General features: G+C 45.3%; 1 protein-coding gene across 4 annotated transcripts in view; it reads left to right on the top strand.

Moving 5' to 3' along the window:
* Nucleotides 1-23,011, top strand: part of DENND1A (DENN domain containing 1A) — a 1,317,400-nt gene that overhangs the window by 47,783 nt on the left and 1,246,606 nt on the right. For all 4 annotated transcript variants that reach the window (XM_085613741.1, XM_085613740.1, XM_085613739.1 and 1 more), the window contains exon 2: nt 12,633-12,703. In XM_085613741.1, coding sequence (XP_085469867.1) covers nt 12,633-12,703 — 71 coding nt within the window. The remainder of the gene's footprint in view (nt 1-12,632; nt 12,704-23,011) is intronic.

The raw sequence follows: 23,011 nt of genomic DNA, 5'->3' as shown, positions 1-23,011 counted from the left end.
AGGGCCATAAACACAAGCGTCATGCTGCGACGACATGCCTGGTTGCGAATCTCCGGGTTCAAACCCGAGGTGCAAAATAATATACTAAACCAACCTGTCAACCCCGACTATTTATTCGGGCCGGAGGTTGACACAGCCCTTGAGAAAATAAAAAAGGACACGGACACTGTAAAGTCCATGGGGGCTCTCCAGACTCAGTCCTTTCGGAGCAGGAAATAGAGGAGCAGGTAGAGGACAGGGGTCACAGCAGACATACAACAAGGGCAATACCCAAACCACCTACGATAAAAACACCCGGGGTGGATATCGTGGCTCCAGTACAAAGGGCAGAGGACGCGGCTACGGCAACACCAGGTCCTCCCCCAAGAACAAGCAGTGACGCCCTCTCCCTTCCTCCCGACCACATAACACCTGTCGGGGGAAGGCTACAAAGGTTCCTGTCCACGTGGAACTCCATCACCACGGACAGGTGGGTCAAAGATATTGTCAAATACGGTTACTGTCTAGAGCTAACCTCCACTCCACCCACAATACCTCCAAGAAACCGTCCTATGTCCTCAGAGCACTTAACGCTCTTACAGCAAGAGGTGCAAAGTATGCTTCTAAAAGGCGCTATAGAGGTCGTACCCGTCCACGAGCACGGTACGGGAGTGTACTCCCTCTACTTTTTAATACCGAAAAAGGACGGGTCACTCAGACCTATACTAGACCTAAGACCCCTGAACCGGTACATTCTTTCCGAGCACTTTCACATGCTCACTCTACAGCAAGTCCTTCCGCTTCTCAAGCAGGGAGACTTCCTGGCCACACTGGACCTCAAGGATGCGTATTTCCACATACCCATTCACCCCTCACACAAAAAATACCTCAGGTTCACTGTTCAGGGACAGCACTATCAATTCAAAGTCCTGCCCTTCGGCGTGACAACAGCACCCAGGGTTTTCACAAAGTGCCTAGCTACTGTGGCGGCACATCTACGGAGGCAGCACATACACGTCTACCCCTACCTGGACGACTGGCTCGTTCAAGCGAAGTCAGCCCAGCAATGTGCCAGCCACATGTCCCGCACCATTCACCTCCTTCACAGTCTGGGATTCTCACTAAATTACCCAAAATCCCATCTCCAGCCCGCACACGTACAACAGTACCTGGGTGCGACTATAGACACTCTGGCGGCCACAGCTCAGCCAAATTTAGTGAGGATCAACAGCATGCAAATGCTGATTTCCAAGTTCAAACCCCAACACTCCCTTCCTGCGCGAGTGTTCATGCAGTTGATAGGCATGATGGCCTCCTGCATTTTCATAGTCCCGCACGCGAGATTACATATGCGCCCGCTTCAGGAGTGCTTAGCACGTCAGTGGAATCAGGCTCAAGGACAGTTGAAAGACCTCGTGTTGGTGAGCGGTCGGGCATACAACTCTCTGCATTGGTGGAATCCACAAAACCTTTGCAAGGGCCGACCGTTCCAAGAGCCTGTTTCACAAATAGTACTGACAGCGGACGCGTCTCTCCAGGGATGGGGAGCTCATGTACTCCACTACACAGTGCAGGGACTATGGACGACACAACAGAAGAAAATGCACATCAACCTTCTGGAACTGATGGCAATCTTCCTGGCCATGAAGGCATTCAAAGTACATCTGTGCAACAAGGTCGTGTTGATCCGGACGGACAACATGACCGCAATGTACTACATACAGAAGCAGGGAGGAACGCACTCTCCACAGTTGTCTCATCTGGCTCAGAGCATGTGGAAGTGGGCCATTCAGAGGAACATGTTCCTCATGGCGGAACACCTCCCCGGCAAGGACAACCAGATGGCGGATCTGCTCAGCAGACACAGCCACCAGATGCACGAGTGGGAGTTACACCCATCAGTACTCCAGCCGTACTTCCAGCAGTGGGGTCATCCAGAGATAGACCTGTTCGCCACAAGCGAAAACGCAAAATGCCAAAGCTTTGCCGCCAGGTTCCCACATCCGCAGTCGCAGGGCAATGCGATATGGATGAACTGGTCCGGCAGATTTGCGTACGCTTTTCCCCCAGCGCCGTTCATACCGCTGGTGGCTCGCAAACTCAGACAACACTCCCTGACACTCGTCCTAGTTGCTCCTACGTGGGCACGCCAGCCATGGTACACCACCTTCCTCGAACTTTCCGTGGTGCCGCATCAAAGGCTGCGGATCAAACCCGCGCATTTGACGCAGAACCATGGAGAGATTCAACACCCAGATCCGCAACAGCTGAACCTGGCGATCTGGCTCCTGAAGTCCTAGAGTTTGGCTACCTCAACCTGCCACCTGACTGTATGGACATCATCAAGGAGGCCAGGAGACCCACTACAAGAGCTTGCTATGCAGCCAAATGGAAAAGGTTCGTCATTTATTGCGGTAATAATGACATTAACCCGCTGGACGCATCCATCCAAAACATCATTTGTTACCTCCTACACCTATACCGATGCAATCTGGCGTACACCTCTATACGTGTCCATTTGACCGCAATATCAGCCTATCTACAAACCAGGCAGCACCTCTCTCTATTCAGAGTGCCTGCCATCAAAGCATTCTTGGAAGGACTCAAACGAGTCATTCCACCAAGCCACCCACCGGCTCCAATGTGGAACCTCAACCTGGTCCTCACACGCCTGATGGGTCCACCCTTTGAACCTCTCCACTCATGCGAGATTCAATTCCTCACCTGGAAAGTAGCTTTCCTGGTAGCGATCACTTCTTTAAGAAGAGTTAGTGAACTCCAGGCACTAACAGTTCAAGAGCCATTTATACAGGTTCATGCCAACAGGGTCGTACTACGTACCAACCCCAAATTCATGCCCAAGGTAATATCGTAGTTCCACATGAATCAAACTATTGAACTGCCCGTTTTCTTCCAAAACCCACAAACTGTCGCGGAAAGGGCACTCCACACACTAGATGTCAAAAGGGCCCTCATGTATTACATCGACAGGACCAAACCCTTTAGGAAGACAAAACAACTGTTCGTTGCCTTTGCCCCACACCACAAGGGTAACGCCATCTCCAAAGCAGGGATAGCCAGATGGATAGTTAAGTGTATCCAAATTTGTTATCAAAAGGCAAAACGCACATTAACTATTCCCCCACGAGCCCACTCAACACGTAAGTTAGGGGCCTCCATGGCTTTTCTAGGAAATATTCCCCTGCATGATATATGTAGAGCAGCCACCTGGTCCACTACACACACATTTACCAAACACTATTGTGTAGATGTGCAATCAAAACAGCAGGCAGCTGTAGGACAGGCTGTTCTCAAAACCCTTTTTCAGACCGCTGCAGCTGGCACTGGTAGCCGCCGCTAATAGAGGGCACTGCTATATATTCTATGCACAGATATGAATTCAGCAGCCCACATGCCTCGAACTGAATATGCTACTTACCAGTATGCATCTGTTCTTGGCATGTAGGGCTGCTGACATTCATATCGCCCTCCCTCCTCCCCGGCGCCTGTAGCAGCTGCAGCTCTCAGAATTACTGTAAGCATGGTCATCACTTTCTGTATCTACTCCATCACTGCCACAATGGCGAAAAACAATCTGAGGATGGAGAGGATGCCCATGCGCACTGTAGTCCAGGGGAGGAATCACCTATCCAAGGATACTTCGAAGACTCTTCCAGGACAACAACGTGCAAACATCCGGACCCAACTCTATGCACAGATATGAATGTCAGCAGCCCTACATGCCAAGAACAGATGCATACTGGTAAGTAGCATATTCATTCCCCTGGAACCTCTTGCAGTCTTAAACTTCAGTATATTTTATTTTAGTTCAATGTAAGATATGTTTTCTCAGAAACAAATTAACATCAAAGCTACCCTTGGGCAAGACTGAAATAAAAGTTAAGTAGTCACACAGTTTGTGAAGAGGCCTGGATGAATACAATGATATTTTCAGCCCTAGTTAAATAAATTGCTGTCCCCATTCCCACCTACGTGGCAGAGCCCATCATTTGATGCATGTTTATTCAGTCTAGTGCACTGCTGCAGATGGTTTTTAGGTGGCCACCTAATAGGACAAGGGCTTTCATAAAGCAGTAGCAGGACACTTGCTGCACAGGCCAAGTGAGTGTAGGGCGGGAGGGTCAGTCCTTGGTCTTCTAGTGGACGCAGGGTGCAGCATCTGAACGCTCAGTTTGTCAGGATTGGGCCTGAAGGCTCTCTCTTACCCTTGACTTCATTGGGGTTGCAACCTCAGAGAAAATCCATTTTTGGCGGTGAGCTCATACAGACCACAGCCTCCTCCATGGCCTTCTTCCCAAAGTAATGCTTCTGAGCTCTGTCAGCTGCTGGCCCATTACAGCCTCTCTTTACACAAGAGGCATGAGTCGATCGCTGATGGAAAGAGAGCACTGAGTAGGGACCTTTGATGTCCTCAGAAAGTACCACCATCCTTCTTAATGATCTCACTGTTCCACCTGATGCTCCTGTCCACCAGGATGGAATGTCTGCCTTACTACTCTGGTAGCCACACTACCCATTTTATTCAGTTGTTGTATAATTGAGGCCTACTTAGCTTCAAGAAGTCTGAAACCTGGGGCTCGAGCGGATTGCAAACCTAGCCTCACAATATGCAATACAATTTTGAGGTTTAGAGTGAGCTGCTGTGGCCCTGCTATCCTCTACCTGAGGGAAACCAGAAATATCCCACTGTTCACAGATTAACTAAATTAAAAAGGTTCCATTGAGGATTAAACTGGAACATCAATTCATTAGACCTCAAAATAACCTAGTATCATAAAAACATAATTTATTATCCCATGAATCATCTCTTCATACAGTTCACTTTGACTAATGTAAATAGTCAATTTATATACTAAACAATGCTTAGACATGAATTCAAAAACTTACAACAACAAAATTATGACATCTGTGTGTGCAAACACATAGCACAGATTTAAAGTTTCCTAAAAGAACCCAGGCCAGTTCAATATTGGCATCCAATGTGCAGAACAGATTCTTTGGGGCCCTTGCACAATGCTGCCTTAAGGAGGTATGACCACATTACTGACCACATCTGCCAGGTTCCTAGTCTTCCAATTTGGAAACAAATTTGATTTAATGTATGTTTTGGCCTACAAAATCTTCCATGATAGCGGTCCCTCATTTCCCAGGGAACATCCTTTGGAATTCTGTCCCAGACATACGTCTCGTTCTGGAGCAAATATTATTTTTTGCATTTCAGACGGGGGGATTCAGCTCTTTTCACTACCAAGATGTTCATACATGGACGTGTCAGTCTTCAGCACTCAACTATCCCTCCTGGAAATTCGTGAAGCTCTGGAATCGAGGCTGTTTAGCCATCAATCACCGTTACAACTGTATTGATTCTGTTTCCATTCTACAGTGCCAAGAGACTCTACTTTGAGAGAACAAGCACTTCATAAAACTATAAAAGAAAATAAATAAAATAAGTCTACAAAGGATTTACAATTTTAGAACAGTGTTGATTTTGAACAGGTTGCAGCTTTCTAGTTTTTGTTCCTAGCAGTGGCAACCATCCATGCTCCAAGTCAGCCATATTACTCCACTCAGATGGACTGATCACTCCATCGTCCACTTCCACATAACACAGCACCGACCTCCCCTATGGAGTATAGCAACACCCCAAGCCGCGGCAGGAAGAAAGTTACAGAAACTGAATGGACTCTCCAACTAAACTACCCACACCCCACCAACAACCTCACTAATGACACAAACAACTTGATCACTACCTGTGGAAACACCCTGACACCCCTGATAAACACAAACCCAAAAGATCCACCAAACAAGCTATCTGGTACATCTCTGACCTCAGAGACTCCAAGAGAGCATGCATACAACTCAAGGAAATAGAGAACCACCCAAGGAATCCCCAGAAAAAAACACCTATTCGGCTGCACTTAGACACTATCACCAGCAAGTAAAAGAGACCAAGGAAAAGGCCTTGAGAATCGAATCTAGCTCCAGTAATTTCAAGGAACTTTTCACCATTGTCAAGGAATTCACCAACCCAACATAGGCAACCAACACCATCACACTTACACAAGTACTTCAACAACCTCTCCAACTTCTTCTATGAAAAAAATCCCCCAAATCTACAGCAGCTTTGAACCCCAGCCACCCCCGATGGGCCTCCACCCCCCCCCACCACCTGCTAACCTCTTCAACCAAAGACTACCAACTGACCGGATAGAATCCTCTCTCCATTGACAACGCAGCAATAATAAAGACTGTGCTCTCCGGGGCGACCACAGATCCCTGCCCCCACCATTTCAACAACCTGGGAAGAGCCACAATCGGGGCTGCACTAATTTCCGTCATCAACACCTCCCTCAAAACAGCCACCTTCTCAGATAGCTTGAAATACGCCAAAGTCACAACTCTCCTCCAAAAACCCTCAGCCGACCACAAAGTACTCAGCAACTACCAACCCATCTTACTGCTCCCCTTCCCTGATAAAGTCACCAGGGAGACCATCAACTTTCTGACCACCTAGAACACTACAAACTCCTGGATGACGCCCAGTCAGGATACTGAAACTACCATAGCACCAAAATAGCCTTCATAGCTGCCACAGACGACATACACACCATCCTCAACTGTGGACAGACCACCGTCCTCATCCTCCTCGACCTCTCCACCAACATCGACACACACTCATCACCAGACTACATACAGCATGAATACAAGGAGCAGCCCTCAAATGGATAGCCTCCTTCCTCTCCAGAAGAACGCAACAAGTCAGGCTCACACTGGGCACATCAGAACACTAGGACCTCATCTGCGGAGTCCCACAGGGATCATCACTCAGTCCCACACTTTTCAACTTGTACAGGACTCCTCTGGCTAACATCTTCAGATCCCATATCCTCTCCTATGCTGATGACGTCCAGCTCATTTTTCCTTCTCAGATGACACCGTCACCACCAAGACAAACTTCAAACAGTGCATGACCAGCATGATTAATTAGATGAAAGAAAACTACCTCAAGCTCAACACAGACAAGACTGAAGTGCTGATCTTTGTGACTCCATCTGTTGGCCCACCGAACTTGGACCCACACCAACCCCTACCAACCACGCTAGGAACCTAGGCCTTGCCCTGGACGCCAACCTCACCATGAAGCCCTAGGTCAACGACGTCCCCATCTCATACTTCCACATCCTCTGTATGTTAAGTGAAATCTTCAAGTTGCTCCCAATGGACACCAGACGTACCATCACGCAGGCCCTAATCAGAAGCAGTTAAGACGACGGTGACATACTCTTCACCGGCATCCCAATTAATCTTCTTCACAGACTTCAAACCATTCAAAAGACCGCTGCCAGACTCATCCGCGACCTCCCGCACCAAACCCATTCCACACCACTCCTCAGAGCTCCACTAGCTCCCCCATCCAGCAGCACTGTAGTTCAAACTTCTCACACACACATTCAAGTCACTCCACAATACCGGACCCACATACCTTAGTCACTGACTTTACTTCCATCAACCCACCAGACAACTTGGCTGAGCATCACTCTCACTCGCGCACACCAGCCCGCATCCACAGAAGCAGAAAAGGAGGTTGATCATTCTCGTTCCAAGCCGCCAAATCCTTATACGACCCCCCCCACCCCCAACACATCAGAGCCTCCTCCTCACGTCTTGAATTCCGCAAGAAGCTGAGGACCTGGCTCTTCAATAAGTCTTCTTGCGGTACCATTAAGACTGCCTGTATTCAGGTCCAGCCTCACCACGCGCCTACATTCAACTACTCATTACCTGGATACCCTCACGAGTAACGAGCAGCTCTCTAGAAATCCACCTTACATTGCATAGCTGACTGCTGCAGCATTTGAGGCATGATAGCTCTGCATCCTTGATTAGTGATAGTTGTGGATTTAATTGAAGTTTTGTAATATGTGGGATGAAATGCAATGTAGCAAACATCTTGTCCTTTACTTGTTTTACTAGATACAAAAGGGTGTATGTTGGTCGATATAGCAGGTTGAGGTGGTACCTCCTTGTAATGATAGTTGTCAGATGTTCAGTAACTGCTCAACCACAGAGTTCTCATTCAGCCCTCACTCCTCCGTAAGAAACGCACTACTCTAGCTCCTGTGCACAGCCACCAAGCCCTCATTCAGCCCTCAGTCCTATGTAAGTAGTCAGAGGCCCCCTACAGCACATCACTCTAGCTGCTCCGCACAGCCACCAAGCCTTCATTCAGCCCTCACTCCTTAGTAAGTAGTCCAAGTATGGCTCTTCTTACAGCGCATCACTCTATCTGCTCCGCCCAGCCACAGAGTCCTCATTCAGCCCTCAGTCCTATGTCAGCAGTCAGACATTGGCTCTGGCTACCGCACATCACTCTAGCTGTTCTTTACAGCCACTGAGCCATCTTCAGCCCTACATCCTATGTAAGCAGTGAGACTGGCTTAGGTTTCTGCGCATCACTCTAGCTGCTGCGCAGAGATTGAGAGTCTTCATTCCGCCCTCACACCTATGTAAGAAGCCAGATTCTGCCTACAGCCCATCACTCTATCTGCTCCGCCCAGCCACATAGCCCTCATTCAGCCCTCAGTCCTATGTCAGCAGTCAGACTGGCTCTGGCTTCTGCGCATCACTCTAGCTGCTGCGCAGAGATAGCGAGCCCTCATTCTGCCCTCACTACATTGTAAGCAGCGAGACTCGCGTTGCCTACGGCGCCCTACTCGAGTTGCAGTAGAGTTCTATCTCACCCACGTAAGCCTAGCACAAATGAGAGATGCGTCCTGAGGAACTTCACAAGTCAGGAGAGTTGGAAGGGAGCAAACATCCTCCAGTTTCACTAGTTGGGAGAAGTTCTGAAGAATGGAAAGCATACTGTGGTGGTGCCCATCAGACCTGCTTCGGGCCAGACACACTTTGATTATCAGAGGTATTGAACGGCATAGGGTGTTCAAGAAACTATGAGACAGTCGATTATCTGAAATCTAATGGAGTGGTCAATGGGCTTCAGAGCTGCAAAGGCCTCAAAGTTCCTCGAATGATTGATACTTTCCTATCCCCGGTAGTTCTATCCAAAGATCCAGAAATGACGTCTCTACTCTTCATTGATCACTGGATGTGTTTGAAAGTGAATGTGTGAGGTACATTTCCATTTATATTGGTAAAAGTAGGTATATTTCAGATTGATGTAATGTTGACAACTTGCTTTTTTTGTGTGTTTTTGCAGAAACCACTCAAATATTACTTTTCCTTCTCGGTGGAAACATGCTTGACCCAGGAGATCTAGAGACTGGGATCTATATCTTTTTCACATGACCTGGTGCCTTAGATGTATAGAAAGAAGCACATGATACTCCGCCCAATATAAACCCGCCTTTAAATAGATCAGGGACTTGACTCTTAAAAGCTGGTATGTCAAGGAGACGGGTGTCCGATCTCTGAATACGGTCTTGGCCCCCTGGGATGATGACGACCAGGTGTTTTTTTGGTAAGCGATTGAAGGTTCCAGACTGCAGTGTGACACACATACTCGTATAGGTTTCCCCCAGTTTTCGTGGGTGTGTAGGACACTGGCACACTTTCAAGTTGACACATATACCATTTGAATAGCATTTGTGCCATAGTAGGAGTTTGACCCTGTATAACCTCAAAGTCCCTACTCAGTTTTGCAATGCAAGGAAATAGAATCCGCTTTACACAATTTCCTGGCACTGTCCGCAGTGGCAGGGTGGCACGGTGGGCCAGAGGAAATGCCCCATTCCTCTCCCACCCACTCATGTACACATTCACTGATCATTCGAGGGACCATTTTTGTTTACGAGCATAGAATATAGTCTTTTCATTTGTGAGCACATCCTTTTTAATATTTTTTATAAACTATAACATTGATCCATTCCAAATTTACGGCAAGACATCATTCTTTGGTATACTTTTGTATAAAACATTAACAAAAATCATCCCCGTCCATCTGGGATGTTCTCCAAGTATTTTATTCCACAGTCTGCCTTTTTTTTAAATTTAAAATGTACTTCTATGTTACTCCATCAAAAAATATATATTTCCAAACATCATCCAGTGCTTAAATGCATATTTATATTTCAACCCAAAAAGAGACGTAATTGTTAAGGAATGCGAGTGCCTCTTTTAACATCCAAAAGGCCTTGCATGATGGGCATGCTTCAATCACCCAGCAACAATATCTTGAATCTAACAGTCCTTTCTCTCTGTCTGGTCTTGTAGCTGTAAGGCTTCCTGTGGAACACCACTATATGTCGCTATATAAGACATGAGACTCCAAACCAAGCTGTCCTAGAACCGTGCCCAGTTTTTAGAACTACTCTTTTTTAAAAAGTCATTAATTTCAAGGTGATGTAGCATTGACAGTAATAATACCAAATTATCACATTCATATGTTCACTCTGTATTTCCTGCTTCTCTCACTTTTATCTTAAACATACACACATATACTCGAGTGAGATGTTATACCTCTCCCATGGAAAGTTCTACAGTAACACTTTTAAAGAGATGAATGCATTTGATCATCTCCGCTGTTGCCTTCCTAAATGTGTATTAATCCCGTCCCCTTGTGTCCGGTCGCCAGTGTCGCATTAAAGATTTTGGGGGGCCCTGACCAAGGCACATTTTGCATGCCCCTTTTTGAAGTCCGTTTTAATTTTATTGCCCATTTTCTGCTAATTCAAGGCTTGTGTTGCCTAGCAATATTAAATTATATGTTGAAGATTGAGATGGAGAAATACACAGAAGAGAACTACAAAGAAAGTCCACTTTGTCAGGGGGGCCTTGGAAGGTGGGGGCCCCGGGAAATTGCCCACTTTGCCTATGCTTTAAATGTTCTTGGCGAGCTCGCCTCAAGATAATACAACACATACTATGACATCACACCACATCAAACACCCACCACACAACATTACTCTGCACCATACCACATCTCCACTGGACACCACACCAAACCATGTCCCTTTACAGGATGCGATTCACCACCACATATCCAATTATATCCCATTAGGGATCTAAACACAGCCTGTATGTGCACACTTCAGCAACCAGTGCAGCACACCATGCCAGCGCATACCACAACACAAACATCCATAGAATCCTTCTAACAGCACACCACATCGCAAGATAGCTCACTGCGGAAAGCGAAACGATACAAGAACATGCCTCATCACACAACATTATATCACACCCCTCCACACCACACACTTTCTGTGACAACCTCTATATCACATCCTTCCATGTGGCATCGGACCTCCCCAAAACCAGCCCCATGAGAGGGGGACGAGAAGCCTCTCCAAACTGGACCCGCTTGTTTACTGTGCCAGAGGACTCCTGCTGAAGCTCTCTGATGAGGCTCCGCTAGACTGAAACCGTTCTCACTTGTGGTCCTCTACAGAGGAGGACCACGCCTAGCGGTACAGGCTGAACAGTTACCTACTGGAGCAGGGTAACGTCTAATTTGCACATGGCTTGTCTTTGTCGCGAGTGATGGTTTAATGGGAAAACAAAATGATGAACTGGACTAAACCCCAGCGGCCCTGATGAATTTCTATGTTCCGCCCATCCCATATGTGCTTTTCTATGTTATGTTTTCTTAGGGTGGGGAGGTTTAGGGCATATGCTTGACCTGACTCCGCCCTGTGGTGAGTTTTAGGGGGTAATGTGGTCAGAAATGCCAGCCTGCATTTGGAGGCTACATCATATTTAGAAACCATGTTTGCTTAGCTGTGAGCGATGGCGAGACCAACTCCTGGTTGTTTTTGATGTTGCGATGTGAAACTAGATATGCCCCATAAAGAGTTTAAAATAGGTGGCCTTGGCGGATACCAGGAGTACTGTGTTCTATGCATTCTGTTTACTTTTAACTGTCCTGGTGTCTTTATTGAAGTTGGGGGGGCATTGATATTGTGCTCTCTGGGCTGGGGGGCCCTTGTAAACATTGCCTTCTACTGAGAAAGAGCCTGCTCAGTGATCTGGTATTTACACTGTGTAGTGTCAGGTGCTGTTTGTCTGCTATTCACAGCTAAATGTGTGGTTCTTAGATGTACCTGGTGTGTGTGTGTGTTGTCGTCAAAGGAGTCTTGGAAGATGAACAAGATACACACTGGGCCATATACTTGACATGACTCCTTGAAGTAACAAAGCTTTGTGTGTCTCTTCCTGCACAATCACAAACGCATTTCACAGACGAGTATGAAGTCGTGTCTCTTGTAGCTCCGAATCTACACACTACCCAATCAACAAATATATTGATCAAACTGCAGGGCTCACTTTTTTCCCATAATTTCCCCTTGATTTTTTTTTTTTTTGTGGTCATTTTATTTTAACTGCAACTATTTTGTTATGTGCTTTTCCCCCCAGATATATGGAAAGAGTATTTTTACACCTTTTCAGTTGTAATCTCCATGTAAAAGAAAATACCATTTGTACAGGATATTAGTTGGATTTGTTGAAAAAAGGTTGTGCAGCACCGCTGCCTTGAAATAGAACAGAAGATATAGGCAGACAAGCTCAGTTTCCCAGGGAAATGTCCCTTCACGTTATCTGTTCTCAGGATTGTCAAAGAAGCTGACATAAGATTTCCATATCTTTGATTGAAGTTGCTATTTCTTGTTTCGTTGCAGGCAAAACCCTCAAAGCACGTTTGAAGTATACGTTGAAGTGACCCAACAGGGGGCAAGCGGCACGGGTGCAGGTATTGTGCTTCCTTCCGCCTCTCTTCGTCCTAAAGCTCGCTCTTATGCATGTGACAGTGGTACTTTTCTGTGCTTTGCTCCTGCTTCTAAATATACAAAGTAAACTGCTTACAACCCAGATTCCTGTTTATTTTGAGACCACATAACTCTATTTTAAACCGAGTTGTGATATGGAAAGCGGAAATCATATCTGCTGATTGAGGACATTGCCTTGCCACGTGGGTAGTTCCTCGCTTCGAACTCCAAGCACTAGGTCAGGCTGTCTTTGCTTATCATGTTTCAAAGATTGTTCGCTACCATAGCCTGATGCTACCATGATTTCGGATAGCAAAGCTTTGAATCCCGTTCTGTGATGGTTTGTATATCTCTCCTTGTCTACCGCTTACTACTGTCAGGGTTTGTTGCCCACCACAACACAGCGGTTTCAAGCAAACAAGGGAAGGCCATAACTTGGGCAGCAACATTGTTGAAACATTTCAACAACGCGTGTTACTGCTGCAAGCAATCTAGCTGCATCGTCTGCCCGCTGCTAACGGTACCCACAGTATTGGTATGAGGTGTTGCAGCAACTCTGAACCAGGAGCCGGTGTAAAGATTTTTACTGCCCAAAGCAAGGTTACACTTTACGCCTCCTTCCCCAAGTCTATCAGACACTGCATTAATCTGCTGAGACTGTGGTTCCCCGGACGCTTGTACTACTGATTATCAACCCCCAGAATATCGCGGTGCACGAATATCGTGAGACAACATATCAAAAGGTAAGTGCACACATGAAAGTACAGATTTACTAATCCTATCTCCACATCTACGTACCTTGACGATATATATGTGGCGTTAGCTATGGAAAAATCTAGACTTGCTTACCTGTCGATATTTTATTTTTAATATTATGTCTTTGATGTTGGGTTCCATCGATAATCTGGTGTCGATGTTCTTGGTGCACACTACCCTACACACCTGTCAAGTCTTTACTTCTTAGAACCGTCCCTCATTACGCCATGAAAAATCAGTCGCATCCCTACTATGTTTGTAGTCTCAAAAAATCAGTTGGAGAATAAAGTTGAATATCCTGGACAATCCAGGAGCCTTCAGAGCCCTTAGAGCCTGCTGTGCAGGACAGCACGTTGCCTTACAGTGCCTGGGGTCAGGATTAAGGGTTACTCCTGTTTGTGGAATGTGTTCAAACTCCTACCATGTTGGCGACACTGACTACTAGAGGTATATACGCACCCCTAATGTTGAAAGGTCTTCTGTTCAATAGATTGCATCTGGTCTGGGTAGATTCCTTCTCAAGCATTAATCGGAAAGGCCACCCAGATCCAACAGTTCTCCCGGGCAGCCAACAGCATGACCTGAGAAACTTTCAGCCAGTCTGTAGGTGCTATATGTAGCTCCCCTGCTCGGCCTAAATACTTCAGGTGGCTTTGCACATCTAATTCCTTCCTAACCTACAGTATCGTTGCTCTTTGTGCAACATAAGGTAACTGTACCAAAAGTCCAATCATTAGAATACGCCCTTCCCAAAGTAATCTGGTTAGTTGTGGGGTTCCTTTGCTAGGCAACCACTGTGCAGAAACATCAGCCTTTACTTGACCTTGGTGACCACAGAGGTCAGTTTGGTCATCTGCAACAGCACCATTAGTTTGAGACTACTGAAGGACTCTCTGCTTTTGGCCACCATTGGTGTCGCGAGATGCGTTGCAGACACAGTGATATGGCCCTAGCTGCAGTGCAGCACCCCAAGACCTCAGCCTTTTGAAAGGTCAAATCCAGTGGTTCAAGGTTATCCAAAGTAATTCTGTCTGATGATAAACCATTCTTGTTCCTGGAGCAGCTGAAATCCAATCCCTTTGGTCCTCACTGGCTAGAGAGCTTAAGATGATCACATTCAAGATACTAAGGATTCAAACAAGTGCTCCGCCCACCCCTCACTGCCGCACGCATTCACCGTTCCACATCCTGAGTCAAACTGTACACGTATGGAGTGTGCTCTTTCTCGAGTGGATGTTTCTGTCCTCCTCTCAGGAACCATGCTATGAATTGAATTAAAACAGGGGGAGACTGAAGCAAGATATTAGCAGGCTTAGCAGTGCATCTAAAATAACCAAATATATATTTCGCCATACTGACCAAGGGGGAAACTGTTGGGGTAGTATATGAGACAAATGGACTTCTAGTGCAAGGATTACTCGTATCAATGGCATACTATATCCTTATTTTTAGGTCTGGGTTTCAAGAGAGCACTGTTACACAGATGTGGTGCTAACAATACAATACAATAAATACGGGTTTTGAGTTCACCAATTTCAGCCGCTGGCTTTGTTGCTTGACTGGGGGTGAATGTTTGATTTCCTCTGCATTCCGTCCATCTTCTGTGTGTCTTTGGCTTTGTTCTACCAGCATCTTTCAGCAATTGACTTGAAACTGTGTCAAGCACATTTTGACTCACCTCTGGCGCGTTATTCATCTATCAACGATTGCTATTGGCTGTTTGGGTGTATCATTCCGCCTGCACTCAGGTTCTTGTACTGAACTGCATGAGGAGCTATTTAGCAATTTTAGACCCCTCTGTCCGCTCCTGTGTGTCTATGCTGCATGCTTTTACAGCTTAAACCCAGACCTATAGGCTTTGTGAGTGCGTGTTTCCTGAGCAGTGTCTCCATGAACTGTGACGCTTCCTTTCAATGTGTTTATCCTCTTTACGTGAATGTTTTGTCTGTGTGTATGTGCGCGCATCCATAAACGCACACAAAAGAAGCTGGAACTGATGCCAATGTTGTACCTACTCTGTAGATTAATGAAGCTTGAGAAATTCTTTTCACTACAGAAAAGCCAAAACAATTGCATTGTCTGTTTGTTTTCTGTCCATTGTTGTCGTCGCCGGTGCATTCAAATAAGTTGGGGGCCCCTGTATCCTCCAAGGTTATTTTTTCTCCATTTTCTAGAAACCAGCCATGCTGAAGATCTCCTTTGCTAATTTGACTCTTTTATTCCCCCAACGGTAGGAAGTGAAGCGCGCTTTGTAAAACACCTCAGCGCTGGTCTTGAAGACCATCTGTGTGTTAACATATGTTGACGTGGCCCAAAATGTTATTGGATGAAATGCAAATATTCCTAGACAGAAATATGTTTTTTTCAAAAGGGACACGAATCCAGCTGCAGGGCAGGTGACTTGTCAGATATAACTCACTGGAGGATGCCAGCGAGGCAGCCACCAACTCCAGCATTGTTTAACTTTACAAGATATAAACAGAGAGTCGCTCTCTTGATCAACTACCCTAGCGTCTAAACTGATCACTCATTGGCTAACAGACGAATGTTGGTGAAGCAACTCTTATTTTCAGCTATATTTGTAGGTTTCCACACATTCTTTTGTCCATTATTTCATGCAGCGTGATCACTGTTGTGTATAAAATGTATGTCCACGGGGAAGGAACAGTGCCAGCATTGGAAAACGAGATGTTGGTGATGCTCGTAAGACTGAGCCTGACCCTTATGGATGCTGCAGGATCTGAAAGGACCAATGCAAATTGCCAATTTGGTCAAATGGGTTGGCCAAGTTCTTGGAGTGGTTGTTATTGTGCAGGACGACATAAAACCTAGGGATAGAGAACATTTTGCAATTTTTATTTATTGTATTTACTTATTTGAGTTTTATATAGCGCTGGCTAGACCCGGAGGTATCAGAGCGCTTTACATAAGGTTCCGCAATATGACATTTATTTAATAGATACATGGTGTACTATAATATCCTCACTATAATCATCCGGTACTAGGGGTGTGTGAAGTCACATACTTTTTAACTCTTGAATTACATGTGATACTTGCAACATTACAAAAAAACATCTTTGGGACGCATAGGTCAGGGCGGAAGTTGTTTCTGCATGAAATTCGTGACTTCACCCATCATTTTTAGGGGAGTGTTGTTTGTGTTTGAGGCACTCATGAGGAACTGCTAAACAAAGTGTGCACTTGCATACACAAAGCTTGTGAGTTAACAGCGCAGCCGTGTTTGAGTACTTGAAAGAGAATGCTATGCTATTCTATGCAAAGTTCCTGCAAGTTAGCGGCATGATTCGGTAAAACTCATAAGTAAACCTAAGCAATATATGGAGTCACATTCTGAATTCTTTCACGTTACTTGCACATTCGTATTTCCGTGTACTTCTGAGAAAACCCTGTGCAAGGTATGCACTTATGTACAGTTCTCGCAAGTTACCAGTGTGGCATTAATTGAGAGTACTTGCAAGAAAAAGTTAATCAAGTAAATGCACTTGAATATAAAATGCTCACAAGTTACCAGTGACAACTAACACTAGTGAGAGAAAGGGACGTGTAACCATAGTACAAGAACAAAACTCTGCGAGCAATCAAGAGGCCAATTATTGTTAACTCGGACATTATTTTAGCATTACAAAAAGTTTTACAATCCCTTCAAACATAAAACTGAGGTGCCTTCTGTTGCATGAAATAATGAAAAAACTCCGACCTCTAACTATCCTGGGGCAGATCTTCTTAAATTCAAACGTGCCGCAACATGTCAGCTTCTGGGTCGCTTTTATATGTCAGTGGGATCACATCACCTTGGGTCGAGGCCTCCATCCATACGCATCATGCATTATCTTTTCGGCAGATACCTTTGTTCCTCCGGGAGGTTTGCTTCTTGTAGGTTGCATTTCTCTCTTACTTCCATGTACAGTACCAGCTTGATGGTTTAAATGTTGTTGTCATTTTGGAAAGTCACTCTTTTCCATGTACAGTTTTCTTATTTTGTCCTTTCCCTGGTATGGGTGTCTCTTAAGATCTTGTCTGAGGAGTGACAGCAAAGAGCTGTATGTCTCTATTTTATCATCCTCTGCAACAGTCTTCAAACTGGTGATGTTTTGAGATCCTTCTGTTACACAGACTAATACTTGCTTTACCGTCTCCATTCCGCCTGAAAAAATCATGAATTAGCCAGGTTACAGAAATGTTGATGTGTCTTTCATTAGATACACTCCTGTTACCTCCCAGGTAAAGATGCATGGAACAGATGATAGTGTGTGAATGTGTCTAATACCATAAGGTGTAGTAAGATTACAGGAATATAATCTACACATCTCCCAAAAGTTATGACCACCTTACCAAGAGGTGATGACGGGATCACTCTGCATCGACTCAGGGGTCTTTGTGCATCTGTCTTAGGATGCTAAAGTCAGTAATTTGTGCCTGTGCTTGCGGTGGTGGACACTGGCCGTCATTTCTGAGGACCACGGTCAACATCAGGCTGTGACCAAGAGCAAGCATGACCAAGATATAGAAAAAAAAGGAAAGGAGGAGGAAGAGAAAGATGGTGGCAAAGAGAGAAAGTAGGGGTGGAAGTGAACCTGCCAGCATGAGGTGAAGAGACAACCACTGTAGGGCTGTTGAAGGATGTTGCTTGTTCACGGTACATCAGAATTAAAAATCTGAGTCTATGAGATAGCAAGAAGTCTAGGAGTATCACGGTGCTTTCTGTTTTTTAAACCAGGTTGGATGCATTAGAGACGTTGGTACATTTCTGTTTTGAAAATAGATGCGTTGTATGTTTGGTGACTGTTGTTTACTGTAATTATATGTTTCCTGGGATGTTGTGGTGTATTTTTTAGGGTTTGGGCTTTGATTTAAAACGTTTTATATGGTGGTGATAGTTTTTAGATCACTTGTTTTCTTTCTGATTGACTATATGGAATCCACTGCATCGTTCAGGGATGAGTTCCTTTGTTTTTTTAATTGTTTGTTTAGCATTTAGTATCTGTAAAGTTTTGCTATTTCTATTTGTGACTTAAAACTTATCCAGTTTTGCATTCTGAGATCTTTATGAATGATAAACTAAACTGCAATAAGCCCTTACATATGAAGAATTTAGAGATGGTTGTTTCCATTTACGATGATTTGTAGGTTGGAAGACAACGTGCAGGTAGTGGTAATCATTTTGTGGGAAACTCCAGGTTCTCTGTTTGAATTCGCATTATTTGTGTTGCTCGAGGCCTTTTTGTTTGTTATTCAGGGTTCAGGTACGTCCTCCCATCCTAAGAAGAGACCACTTTGCTTGTATTTTGGTCTCACCACAAATTTATTTGCTTCTGAATCAACACTAAAACGCACATATTTTTTAGATCTTAAAATAACGTGCACCTGAGAAAGTGTCCTTTGACTGGTTCTGTTTTGGGTCAGTAACTGAGAAGCCTTAATCTTCAAGAGAAGCTTTGACATATCTCCACTGCTGCAGCAATGGTGTGTGTTTAGAGAAGATGCAACATTACAGATGCTCAGAAGAGTCTGTAGTGTGTCATTTAAGCTAAGCCTGTGAAATGACCTGCGCATCTTTAATTGTATGACTGAGGCTTTATGGAAGTGATTGGCTCTCATGCAGTGTACATTCCATTTGTTGAACTGTAGTAGTGACACAGGAGACTCAGCTCATAAAAGCGCTTTTAGAAAAGCCGTAACTTGACTTTCCTGCGTTTACATTAGCACTTTTGCTGTTCTAATGCAAACATAGGTGCACCAAACACTTTGAGAATCAGGCCAATCCTCATCAGACTGTGCACCGCCCTCTGTGGTCCAAGGACTGTGTTGTAAGGTCTGTTTTATATGTAAAAGGAGATTTAGGAAAGGTAGAAATAAGGAAAATAAGAATAGACTTGGGGTTAAGTAGGTGAAGAATGAACCACATGGACAAGAAGCAAAGTAGCATGACATAAAGAAGCAGGTATATCTTGTCAATGAAATAATTGTAACATTTTACGTCTTATGTCATTGTCCCAAGAAATACAATACACAATCACCTGTGTGCTTTTTTTTAACTTCATGTGCAAAGTGACGTGTGACCTATTTCCTTCCTTCCGCCTCACCGAAGACAAAAGCATGGTTTTTCTGTAAAAGAACTTGAACAATGTTGTAGGAGTGAAATCTAAAAGATGCCAGGCTGATCAGAATTACTTTGCAATGGCAGCTATTACCTTTCTACCTAGGCGTTCTTTGTCATTTTTATCCAGTTGCCATCACTTGCACGAGTCAGACTGTTGTCTGGTTGGCATTCATGCTTCAAGAAGGCGGGTTCATGTATAGAAATGTGTAGACTGTGAACCTATCTAGGGAGCACCTGAGTGCTGATGTTATATATTACTTTTAAACACCCCTCAAAGGTTTCATTTAAAAACTACACATATTTGACTATCTCCAGACATAGAATGACACCTTTGATGGTGCCTGGTTGTGTCCCTGATCTCATAATATTCTTAAATAGGGTCATGACTCGCCTTTTGCCTGTTCTGCGGCAGCAAAGAAGAAACACGAGTGGCAGTCGATCTCTTAATTCCAGCTTGCCTTTTCTGTTTGTGTGCAATCATTCCATGTTTGGCAAAGTCAGCAGAAGAGTTATTATCTAATAGAATGGATGTGTATATCTGTTTTTATTCTCTTCTATAAATAAACAACAAAAGTTGATTTCTGTCTTACATTTCTTTCAAAGTCTACATATGTGTACTTTAGAGAAAATTACTATTTAGTGCCATATCTTTACTTTTTCACAATTTGCCGAAGATACTTAGATTTGTAAGGTATCTCTGTCATTTAGTTAGTGATTTATCCATCTTTTCTTTCAAACTTCGACATAATTGCTTTTTATCTCCTATAAATCTGATTTTTAAAGCCTTCCTGTTTTCATACATCCTCTTTACCCAGTAGTCATGGGGGTTTAGTATAGTATCAGTGATGTATTTATTTTGGGTAGCATAAATGTGATATTCTATATACATATTATTTTGTGGTTCATTTACCAGTATGGCTTTGATTCCAATAGCTAGCCTGAGCAAAGATTATGTTTATATTATATATACGTTTTCCCTTTCGGGTATGTAATATGAACTATTTTATTTATTTATTTATTTATTTTAAAGGTTTTATATAGCGCTGGCTAGAGCCGGACGTATCCGAGCGCTTCACATGAGTATCAGATCATAGTTGCAGGTTACATCGTTACAAAGGTTACATAGTTTTAGAGCATGGCAACATAGTTACTTGAAAAGGTTGTGATAAACAATAAGCACATATACGATAGGGAAAAAGCAGGCAAGGGGAGAGATTCAGGGGAGGCGGGGTAGGAGCAGGGGAAGTAGACAGAGAATGAAGGAGGGAAAGAGGAGGGGAGGGGAAGAGACACAGCGTGGAAAGAGGAGGGGGGGGGGCGAAGGGGACACAAACCGGTAGACGAGTCAAAGCTACGTCCAACGTCCAGTAAGCTGTGATCCATGGGGAAGTGGTATCATTTCCCCATCTCTGTTGCGAGAGGCTCCCTTGACGCAGTGGACTCTCTCAGAGGGGTCTCAGACTCCAAGGCCTACATACTGGATCCTTTCCCAAAAAGGGGAGAGGGAGTGCTTTGGCAAGGGGGGCCATGCCATACCTCAGCTGTGAGTAACTCCCTTGGCGCTGTGGACTCTCTCAGTGGGTTCGCTGAGACTCCAGAGTATAAATATTGGATCTTTCCCCAACAAGGGGAGAAGGAGTGCTTAGTCAAAGGGCACAAAGGACAGGGGCTAGGCGGTGTAGCAGGCAAGGGGAGAGATTCAGGGGAGAGGGGATAGGAGCGAGCATTTTACATGAGGAACAATGTTACAATTTTACAACAGTGACAAGTTACATAAGTATCAAGAAAAGCATTTAAAGAACATAGGGGACAGGTGAACGGAGCAAGGAAGGGTAAGGGGATAGGGTAAAGGGGTAGGAGGAAGAAACAATCGACCCAGAAGAAACAATCTACCCAGTTAATCAAGAGAAGAGCAGGGGGCAGCCATTTTAGAGAGAGGGAGGAATCCTTAGTAGAGGAGGGGGTCTTGCACTTGACCCAGAAGTTCCAGGGAGGCGGGGCGGCCATTTTAGAGATATCAGAAATTCCAGGAACCGGGAACCTGAAGTCATTCAAGGGGCATCCACCCCAACATCAGCGTGTGGAGTGAGATTCCAGAATGAGGCCACCAAATCAAACCAGTCCTCGGAGCGAGAGTAGACAGCTCCCGGCGTTGGAAGTGCAAGAGCCAAGGTCCCCCAGGCAGCCACGGGCGAGAGCGACTGTGGGCACCAGAGACTCACCGCAGATGCCCAGAGCCCCACAGCACCTCTCAGTTGTGGCTGGACGCACGCCTGGGACCCAAGGAAGCGAAGATACATCGGCGTGGTGGCAGCAGGAGGTGGGGACATCGGCGGGCACAACGTTGTCACCCTGCGTCCCAGGGGATAAACACGGCTGTGCCATGCCTGACACGGCAGGGTGGGCCGCGAACTGCGCGATCACCTTGGCTCGTTGGTCATCCTGGCCCCTTGTGGATTCACCGGCTCCTGTGTGACACAGCACCCTGCCACTTTCAGCAGACCTGGAGCAGTCGCTACTGCCTTCTGCCTCGACCATCTGCGTGGCCCGAGGCACGAGACTGATCGGATTTCCTCCTTCCCCCTGCTTTCTGGCCCATGGCCTCTGTATCTGAGCTGAGGCTGAGGATCGCTCTGCGACTTGCCGGATTCGGCCCGAGCCTCCGCTGCACATCGGAGGCCGGTTTTAGTCTGTTTTGGTTTTTTTTTTTAAAGAAAAGGTTGATGGTTAAAGATTTAAAAAAACAAATTACTGGCTAATTCAGTAGGGTTAGGTGCAACAGCAAGCAGCAAATTACCTGATCATGAAGAGAAATCGGATTGGGGGTCACAGTATGAAATATTAATGATATTGACTATTTTTCAAACAGCACTAAGTGTACACCGATGTCCAAACTGGCAAGTTTGGGTTCCCTGGCACTTCTGGCATTCTTAACCTGAGTTGCTCTTGAAGAGTCTAGCACTAAAGTCCCGCTAGGGGCTTCCCGGCTTTTCCTGGGTCTTGGGCTCGAGGGTGCTCTGCAGAATCTATCCAAGATGCCATTCAGGCCATATGTCTAGTGTTTCTCAATATGTTCTTGCTGAGGGCCACAACTTCCAGCTGAGGCAAAGATGCCCCTCAGGGTATAGACTTAGGAACACTGTGAAGCCTAATACTGGCCACGCTGAACACCATGTGGATTTAAAACTGGGCTTTCAACTGGACACGATGGAAGCCTTCTAAGTTTACCTCCAAGGTGCTATACACAATGTCTAGGCTCTTACTCTGAATCTCCCTGTCTTGTACTTTTCTGGTCCTCCCACAGGTGGATGTGTGCCTCACCCCTACATTGATGTTCACCGGCATGCCCTTTGGGGTATGAGTCTTGAAGCAAACTACCCCCCCCTCCCCCCCCCCCCCCAACAGCTCCTATCAT

The sequence above is a fragment of the Triturus cristatus genome, chromosome 1_2 (genome assembly GCF_964204655.1).
Source record: "Triturus cristatus chromosome 1_2, aTriCri1.1, whole genome shotgun sequence".
NCBI lineage: Eukaryota > Metazoa > Chordata > Amphibia > Caudata > Salamandridae > Triturus > Triturus cristatus.
The sequence above is the reverse complement of the archived record's forward strand: the minus strand, read 5'-3'. Positions and strand labels throughout refer to the sequence as shown.